The sequence below is a fragment of the Quercus robur genome, chromosome 7 (genome assembly GCF_932294415.1).
Source record: "Quercus robur chromosome 7, dhQueRobu3.1, whole genome shotgun sequence".
NCBI lineage: Eukaryota > Viridiplantae > Streptophyta > Magnoliopsida > Fagales > Fagaceae > Quercus > Quercus robur.
The window spans coordinates 17057143-17067173 of NC_065540.1; the positions used below are offsets into that span (position 1 = coordinate 17057143).

Sequence of the window (10031 nt, forward strand, 5' to 3'; positions counted from 1 at the left end):
TCATAATTTATTGGATCCACCCTCCAAAAGGCTGCAATCCCTCCTAAAGGAAAAATAAAAAAAATAAAATAAAATAAAGTGTCTAAAACTTAATAGCACCATGAGCTAATATGCTATATACTACACTAATTTATCATTTCCTCTTAGGTGATACCGTGATAGACAATTTGACATTACATAAGACAATTAAAATTGTTGGGTTGAACACTTGGAACTAAAAATTAATTGGAGGTCTAGTAAGCCGTACACATTAAGCACAGTATATAATTCTAAGGCCTGGGGAAGTGAAAGTTCAAGCTTTTCTGTTCCATATTTGTTTACATGTCCCAATGCACCATTTTCCTTCTCTGCCATATTACCTCCAATGCCATGGCCGAGGAGGATCAAAATCAGAGAGCAACAAAGACATGGATTATGGTTTATCATATTTTAAATGAAAAGTCTGTTACTACTACATATATATATATACTATAAAAATATATAGTACAACTGGGATTTCTACTAAACTATATATTTTGTGTTTCTCTTTGCCATCTCAGACTGTTCAATCTTGTTGGCCTCATTGCACAAACAAATCCATCTCTGGAATTGGTCCAGGGATTTTTTTTTTTTTTTTGGAGTGTTTTTTAGGTTTGTGTTCTCTCTATCAGTCTGAGAACTCATTACTTCACTCAGATAAGCATGTGCACTGCTACTGAATCTCAAGAAATCGTAAATGATGAACCTTTGGTTTCCAAGGAGTCCAAGGAGAGAGGAAGAGGTTGTAATGAAGATGCAATGAGAGCTCATAGAAGTGATGGCAGATTTCTCACTAGCCTTCTCAGACGACTCCTACCACTAAGTGCTGCTTTCCGAACCCTGCCACTCTCAGAGGTAAATACCTAATAACTCTCTCTTTAGAACACACACACACTCACACTTCCAGTCTTTATCTTCTATTAGAAATCCAAAATATCTTCTTCTTTTTTTCCGACCACCAAAATATCGTGGTTAAGTTTAAAGTTGAGGGTATATTACATGGTTTTTAAAAAAAAAAATTTATTACCAAATATTATGCATTAATTAAGTTTAAAATGGAGAGTAGTTTATAGTCTTATAAATCAATAACGTTGCCCAATTTTTCTAGTAGAGAAAACTTAGTTTGATTATCTCCGTAAGGTAAAAATGATTTGAGGTTGGAGCCGTGGAAGTATATTCTTTCCAAGTGAAATGTTTTCCACTTTTTCTTTCAGAATTAATGTAAACAAAAACAAACAAAAAAATTACAAACCTGGCATGCATAGCTCTGTTCTTGAGTGTGTAGTACTATTTTTTGGTGAAGGGCATTTAGAATTGTTGTGAATCCGTTTCGAGCAAATAAAAATGAGAGCTATTTTTGTCGTATTGCCCTTTTCTTTTTTTTGGGTACCAAAGTTTTCCGATGGGCCTTTTATTTTTGAACATTTTTATACCAAAAGAAAAGAAAAAGTGGAGAGGGGAACAGGAAAGAGATGCTATTATTTTCTTATAAAAAAACACTTTTATAAGTACCACTTCTCCTCATTGACTAAAAAATTTAACTAGGAGGGAGAGGAGGGTAATCTTCAAATATTTATCATATCAAGCTTTTCAATGGAATAATCTTACATATACATGTTTTATGTATATCTTCTTTTTATCATCAAAATCACATTTAATTGAAATATCTATTAATTTTAATTCATAACCTACTTTTTTTTTTTATTGAGAAATTCAAAACCAACTCTATGAAGTAATGAACCAAAGATGTGCACAACAAGTGTGCAAGTGTGAAACAAGACACTTTCCATACCATTGTGGTGACACAGGTTAGGCAAAATACTTTTGGCTACCCAAAGTTAAATTTGGAATTGACCCCCCCATTCGAGATTATAAAGGTCCAATAGGCATAGTTTTCTTTGAAGTATACCTACTTTTATGTGCCGACGCTATTTAAAGCAAGAGATAAGTTTGTTTGTTTCTTTTATTTCTTTTAGATGGAGCACATTCACTTAGACCTTTTAGAGTATGCTATAGCAAAACCTTAATCCCAATGTTTATTGATGAGTTCTCTTTAATTCTAGTTTAATTTTGTATGCAATAAGTTCAATGAAACGAGTCCTATCACAAAAAATTGAAACAAGAGTAGATGGATTAATCAAATTTCAACAACTGTTTGATTGGAACATATAATTTCAGTTGAGTTTTCAACTCTCTTATCCCTTTTTTCTCTTTTGTCAATCAATAAATTACACTGCATATTGTTGTTCTATATGACAACATGGTTCATACAATACCTTGTATGTTGTAAATTCAAAAAACTTCCAATTTGAGATAAAAATAAGGAAAAAAGAACACTCCCGTGATAACCTTTTTAAATCATTGCTTCTGGTTTGACTTTCGAGTAAACACAACGAATAGTTTGAAATTCCTACTATCACAACGAATAGTTGAATGGCTATTATAAGGCAACTACCATGAAGTATGAACTAACTTCCAAAATATTCAAGAATCTTTGATGTGAAATTCACGGGTAAATAGACAATTAGACATGAGAGGAAGTTGCAACTTGGTGACATATATATATAATTATATAGTATGTACCAGCTGTATTTAATAAATGCAAGTCATCCAAAAAGAAGTTGGTGTGTTAGTGTTCTTTGTTTTTTTTCATTTATCTCTAAACACTAGATTTAAGAACTGAATATTTTAAATAGAAACATAGCTTACAATTGGTTCTGTAAGAATACAAAATTGATTGGTCTCAAGATGATTTGAAAACTAAGAACTGTTTGTTTTCAATTAAAAGAAAGCTTGATCTAATCTGGTCCTTGTAAATATCATATAGTATTTACGTCTTTTTTTATTATTATTGTAAAAAAGAGTATTAATTCATTTCAACTTTTAAAATTGTTGCTTTCACACCCATCTCATGTGATAAGATCCATCAAGTAACAAATAAAACGGAGCAATGTCATGTATACAAAAAAATCTTACAACTTTTGCCACAACTTGCTACATGACGAACTGTGAGTGATGAAAATATGGATCTACCATTTAACCTCCACTATTTATAACTCGCCACATTGCAAATTGTGGCAACAATTGTGAGATTTTTTTTGTGTCATAACATTTTCCAATAAAGATACAATTACAAAGGCGATAATTTTTAGGCTTAAAAAACTTAAGAGTTAGGCTTGGATCCAATGTCTAGTAGCATTAGAGCTGTTAAGATAGTGACACATGTCCATTTTTAAATATGTGTTACTATCTGACCTAGTCCAGTACACTGAATGCACCGAACCTAAACCAAGTTCAAAACTTAAAAACTAACATTTACCTTTTTTTTTTTTTTTGTAATAAACTAATTTATATACTTAATAAATCTAACCTCTTGAGCTGCTTTAAAATTCCTTCTTTTTTTATTTATTGGGAATAGCAAAAGAGTTTGACCTGAAAATCACATGCCCGAAAATCATGGTTGATTCCAATAGCAAAGGCATCTTGGCAAAGTGAATTTCTTTACAGGCTTGACTTCTAGAAAGGCCAATATGCTGGAGTACAAATTTGTAGGGTACTTTCAAGTTCACAAAGTTATTCGCACTTCACTATTTTTAAAGCAACTTGCTTGCTTGATTCATTTCTTTTCAGATGGATGCAACTTGCCTCATGTTTATAGCGAAAAGTACAAATTTCATCTTTTACACTTGTGTTATGACTTGTGACCTGCATAAAGCCACGGTGATTCACTTGTAACTATAACATGATCATTTTTTTTTCCAAACCTTAAAAGGTTGAAAGAGCTGGCAGTACTAGTGCTCGTGATAACTGGAAAGGAACATAGAAATCAATAAGCCACATAACATGTTGTGATTAATGTGTGATAAAAAGGTAAGGACGTCAGTTGTGGATCTATATAAAATTGATGTAACTCTAATCACAATTTATCACCTTAACAAGTTGTGAAAAGAGTTGTTAAAAAAGTAATGTCTTCTTAGCATATTACAAAAAACTTAAAGCACCCATAAGTTGCATTTGTAAAAGTTTTTAATGAAGCCATGCGTTCTGCATTTCTGCTGAATTTTGTGCACACTCTTGCTGCCTGGTGAACTTGTGCACTTAACACGTCTCTGCTGCACACTATGTATTTTCTCTGGTCCAGTTGTTTCGAACGGATCATAATTTCTTTCTTAGAAAAAATTTTACAATAGCGAAAGTTTTGATACCAATTTTCTATGTGAAAGGTTCTTCAAATTTGCTAATTCATGTATCCTATTGAAATATTGCACTTTTGAGTCTAAATTAACAATGTCAATTCAAGCAGATGGGAGAAGAGGTACAAGCATTGTGCAAGATTGCGGGGCCCATAGTGATGACAGGCTTGCTGTTATATTCAAGGTCCGTTATTTCCATGCTCTTCTTGGGTCGTCTTGGAAAATCAGAACTAGCTGGGGGCTCACTAGCAATTGGGTTTGGAAATATCACAGGACTCTCAATCCTCAGAGGCCTATCCACAGGAATGGAACCAATTTGTTGCCAAGCCTTTGGAGCCAAGAGATGGTCAGTTCTCAGCCAAACCTTTCAGAAAACATTGTGTCTACTCCTACTTGTTTCTATATTAATCTCATTCTTATGGCTAAACGTGGAGCCCTTATTTGGATGGTTGGGCCAGGACCCAGAGATCACAAGAGTTGCTAAAGTTTACTTGGCTTTCTCAATTCCTGAATTGATAGCCCAAGCCCATCTATACCCACTAAGGATTTTCTTAAGGACCCAAGGCATAACCACCCCACTAACGATAGCTGCAACTTTTGCAGCCATTCTACACGTGCCCATTATCTATTTTCTTCAAGCTTACTTGAAATTAGGGGTGGAAGGTATTGCATTGGCTACTGCTTTTAATACTGCAAACTTAAATGTGGGCTTGATAATATATATGCTTGTATCAAACAAACCAATAAAGCCTTGGCAAGGTGCTACAATTCTCTCAGCCTTTCAAGGCTGGGGACCATTGCTAAGTTTAGCACTTCCTAGTACTGTTTCAGTGTGCTTGGAGTGGTGGTGGTATGAAATAATGTTATTTCTTTGTGGATTATTGACTAATCCAGAAGCTAGTTTGGCTGCTATGGGAATACTTATTCAAACAACAGGCTTTCTCTATGTGTTTCCAATTTCTATAAGTTGTGGCATAACAACCAGAGTTGGACATGCTTTGGGGGCTGGTCAACCTTCACGTGCACAATGGACATCTATTATTGGACTTACTGTGGCATTTGCTTTTGGATTCTCAGCCTTAATTTTCTTGTCAGTTGTGAAGACAGTGTGGGGGAAGTTGTTCACTGATGAGTCACAGATTCTTGATTTGGTTTCAGCTGCACTTCCTTTAGTGGGGTTATGTGAACTTGCAAACTCTCCACAAACAGCTTCTTGTGGGGTCTTAACTGGGACAGCAAGGCCTAAACTTGGTGCAAGGATTAATTTGTGTGCATTTTATATCATTGGATTGCCTGTGGCTATTCTCACTACTTTTGTGTTCAAGGTTGGCTTGCAAGGCCTATGGTTTGGGATGCTTGCAGCACAGTTTTCATGTCTGTGTATGATGGGGTATGCATTGATTCACACAGATTGGAAGCACCAAACTAAAAGGGCTGAGGAGCTAACTCTTTCTGTGGGAGAGAAGTCAGAGAGAGATGATTTGGAATGTGGCCTGATTACAACTGATCTCTAGGTGCTAAACATATGAACTCATTTTTTGGCAAGAGTTTCAAGGATATATCTTTTTGCAGATTTTCTCAGGAGTTTGGACCTGCAATCAACTGAAATCATCAATATATAACGATACATAACCGAGTACAAATTAAATAAACCTTGGTGGAGAAACTCAGGGCTACATACATTCTCAACATTGAAAAGAAACCAAAACTGTATCCGTCAGTTGTGGATCATCAGATGCATGGTTGATTCTTTTCTTTGTCTGGGAACCACATTCTTTCACTTCATGAGTTCTCTTTGCGCATCTTTGTATGCAGGGTTGAAGCCAGCAAAAGATATATTAACACTCACACACATGCACATTCTTTGATTTTTTGTTCTTTTTGGTCAGTTAATTTATTTCACTAAATAGTTTGTTGCACATTTTGCTTCATAGAAAAATATTAATCTAAAATAAAATTCAACAATGTTGCTGTATTAGCCAATGAGACACATTTAATCATCTATAGGAGAAAATAATATTTTTTGTGTTGCATTAGTCAATACAATTGTATGGTTGAATTTAATTGAACAATCTGAGATATGATACAACACATAAGAAAATAAGAAATTTAATCCAGTAGATTATTCATACTGTCTAATCAATTTTATATCAACAGTCTCCATCTCATCCCCACCATCAACTTTTGATACATTCTAAACATTAATACATTACCTCGAGGATGAAATCTTGATCACTTAGCAGTTGTATCTAGATTAGACCTCAAGTAGATAGGGAAAAAAAATGTACCAAGTGCACCAAACATAAAAATATAAGCAATTTTTCAATATAAATACTATCAAATAATATCACAATTCACTACAAAACTCACCAATTGATTTTTTGTATAAACAGGGATTGAACCCATATCCCTTATTTGAGAGACAGTAAATTTTACCAATTATATTAACTGGAACCCACGACAAAACATTTCAATGCAATGGATTCAAAGAAATATGTAAAATTTTGGTCCCAGCCAAAAGCAGGTATCCAAAACATCCCATCCTATACATTTAGTGACTGAAAATGGATAAAGAAAACAGATCGTTGTACCTCATTGAATAGAAGGAATCACAACAGGGATTAACCGAGCAAGAATGGTAGAAGAATAGTATGTGGTAATGTACAAACCTACAAAAAAATAAAAGCCTACTTTCTAAGCCTAGGACCAACCTGTGGGGTTGGTCATAACTCATAAGCCTTCTAAAGGTTAATCTTTATAAGCTCTATTGAGGTGTTCTTCTTCTTCTTCTTTTTGCTTCTAAATTGGACTATTGAGGTGGTTGACCTACCATTAAACGAATTCTTTGGACCCAAACTTGTGTGAATTTACAATATTCTCTTTCTATTATAATTCAATAGTTAAGGGAGGAGAGATTTGAATTTCTTTTTATTATACTCTAGCACACTTTTTAACAAAAAAATTTCAACAAAAAACTAAGTAAGTTGTTCTCTATTTCCAAACAAACTTAGATATTTACCTATTGAGCTTGATGCAGGGGCTGTGGTACAAATGCATACTAGTCAACCAAGTTAGAAACAATTTCTTCCTGCCTTTTATTAATGACTGTGGGTACCTGATGTCATGATACAATTAAACTGATTCGATTTAACAGATTTCCTATTGGGAAACAAATAAAGCAGCTGATGCTTTTGGCGATCGAACTTGAGAAGACAATAGGAAGTGGACTTTGCTATCCATGGAATGCCTCCAAAGATCAGTCTCTCTCACATTTTGCTTTTTTGATAAGTGTGCCATGTATGATACTACTAAGTTTTTAGCTGCATTTTTTTTCTTTTTTTAACGCATCATAAAAAAATAAAAAATAAAAAAAAGGTGGTGATTCATAATATTTATTTTAAAATAAAATTAAAACTACTCCTTGATAAATCATTATGATGCTTTTATCTAGTTTTCAATATTGATTTTTGTAATGATATACTAATAATCACAATTAATATCTGTAGGGACACGATTTTTAACGACCCAAGGATGACGTTGGGCTCGTGTATAAAAGACCCGAACAATATGATTTGTAAAGAATGGGTTTGGAAAGGCCTGCCTTTGGGCGCTGGGTTTCGGTCTGGTCCCGGTTTTGTGAGTGATCATACAAAGATGAGTTTGGACTGCATAGCTGAGCCTTGCATCAATGTATTTTGAAAGGTTTGACTCCTCGGAATTAGTCCGAGGAGCATTACATTATCACCATTCTTCCTTTTTCTTCCCTCTTTCTCCGGGGCCTCCCCTCTTGTCCCCCCCTTTTTCTCCTTTTATACTAGTATTTGATTTCCCTTCTTCATCTACGTGTCAGTTTCTCCTTGTTTGGGGCAGTTACTCGTCCTATCAGTTTTCACGTCAGAGTGGTTGGGAAAAGCTAGATAGCATGGTATGGGGTATGGGTTTGTCAGGTGCTGGGCTCCACGTTATGGTGTTGGCAGCTTTCTAACTTGTACTGCTCTTGTACTGAGTTTGTCCTTTTCTTCAGGCGTTTTGTGAGGCGTTGAGCGTGAGATTGTCCTCAGCTGTATTATTGGGCCATCAAGGGGTTCTCCTCATACCTCCTCGGCAGTAGGGCTCCTCGGTTTGGGTTTTGGGCCATTAATGTGAAGTGGGCCGGGATTCCAAATTTCAGGCCCCACAATAGCCCCTCGAAATCCTGCTTCCTAACTTTTAGTTGAGAATGAGGGTTTTGGTGATGCTGAGCCCACCTCGTGACTCGTTCAAATTTATGTACTCCACTAATACTTATGTTTTTACATTTACATGGGAGACGTGCCCAGTCAAGAGTCTTTCCTTCATTTTTCCACTCACGTGGAGTCCTCTGACATTCCAACAATCGAAGCGCGCCTTCCCGAGGATCTTCAGATCCTACGGTTGCGGATGGTGTGGGAAATTGAGCCCAGACCTGCCTTGTCCGTAGCGCTCTTTGGAAAGCCGCACGAATTAAATGCCACCTCCCTATCCTTTATATAAGTAGGATAGGAGGTTATTCTCCTTGCATACAAACCCTTTGGCTTTCTTCAGAGTCACAAACCCTTTATCCATAGCTAGTTCCCATCTCCAGTGTCGTCTCCCCTCAGTGCAACATGTCTGAGGCTGGGGTGGAGGTAGAGGAACTTCACCCGCCGCAGAGACACCGGACCCTTCCAAGACTTAAGGTGATGTGGTCTGGGCAGGGGAGGCACAGGTTTAAGGTGTCCTCCCGCTTGGATATGGTGGGAAAGGTACCCTCCCCTCTTTCAGTCAAAATCCGAAGCAGGTTCTGGTCACACCAGTTTTTTGGTGTGTCAGAAGAAAGAATTTCCGCCATCAGCGCCGTCTGCCTTGTCGCAGGCAAATTTCTGTGTAGGCTCCTCAACTTCCGGTTCCCGGCACCTTTTCTTCAACGATGCGGGCCTCAAGTTGGTTCTCTACACTTTTTCTTCAGCTGCGCTAGCCCGAAGACGGGTTCTCTGCACCTCTTCTTCAATGGTGCAGGCCCCACGTTGGGTTCTTTGGCTGCCTGAGTTATGAGCATGTAAAAGTGTTGAGGAATGGTTTTCCTTGAACAAAGTCTTGAAGCAGCAGCCAACCTCTCCTCTGTACTACCTCCTCGGCTTTATCTTTATTCTCTTGTATCTTTCTTTTCGCTTATGTAGTTAGCTTTAATATAAGCTTATTCCAACTTTTCATTGTACGTTGTACTATTTCTTTGTCTTAATAAAAGAGGAATTTATTTACTTGTTTTGAATATTTTTCTTTTTTGCAACAACTACTTTGTGAATGTGTGTGCTCCATGTGTGTTTTTCTTCAATGATACTTAGAGCAGGAAACCTTGAAACATAATCCGACTAACTCTAATTTACCAACATTACCAGGCATAATAATGATAATTCACAGTAAATTAAACTTAGGAAACTAACCGAGATAACAACTGAATATTCCGTAATACGTGCAAGGAGACTGTCTGAGAACAATAAACTCTGAATAATTCATCCGAGGGGGTAACCGAACAGTAAGGGACTTCGATTGTGTTTTTGGTAACATATTGCTCTATATTGCATCAATCCCTTTGGTACCGAGGATCCAAGAGCAGACTTGGGAATCCCTGCAGTTTAGGGATTAACCCAATTGTTAATGGAGAGTTCTCTTCGGATAGATTCTAAGGTCCATGTACCGTAGCTTTTCTTTTAAGTACTTGGTTTCCCCATAAGCTTGAGTCCGAGGACCATGCAAGGCCTTGGTTTTGTCCAAAACTTATGATTTTTCTTTTGAGTACTTGATTTCCCCACAGGCTTGAGT

The 10031-nt window shown here is 36.5% G+C and overlaps 1 protein-coding gene across 1 annotated transcript; it reads left to right on the plus strand.

The window, feature by feature from the left end:
* The first annotated feature begins 225 nt into the window (after positions 1–225).
* LOC126692536 (protein DETOXIFICATION 53) lies at positions 226–6230 on the plus strand. The gene is made up of 2 exons (XM_050388163.1): positions 226–873; positions 4322–6230. The coding sequence occupies exons 1-2, from the start codon at positions 682–684 to the stop codon at positions 5723–5725; spliced, it is 1596 nt and encodes a 531-aa protein (XP_050244120.1). The 5' UTR covers positions 226–681; the 3' UTR covers positions 5726–6230.
* Positions 6231–10031: the final 3801 nt, after the last annotated feature.

Bases quoted from the DNA above. Each gene is read 5' to 3' on its own strand.
- LOC126692536 (XM_050388163.1), top strand. From the start codon at position 682: ATGTGCACTGCTACTGAATCTCAAGAAATCGTAAATGATGAACCTTTG. The intron at 874-4,321 runs GTAAATACCTAA...CAATTCAAGCAG, and splicing joins GAACCCTGCCACTCTCAGAG to ATGGGAGAAGAGGTACAAGC.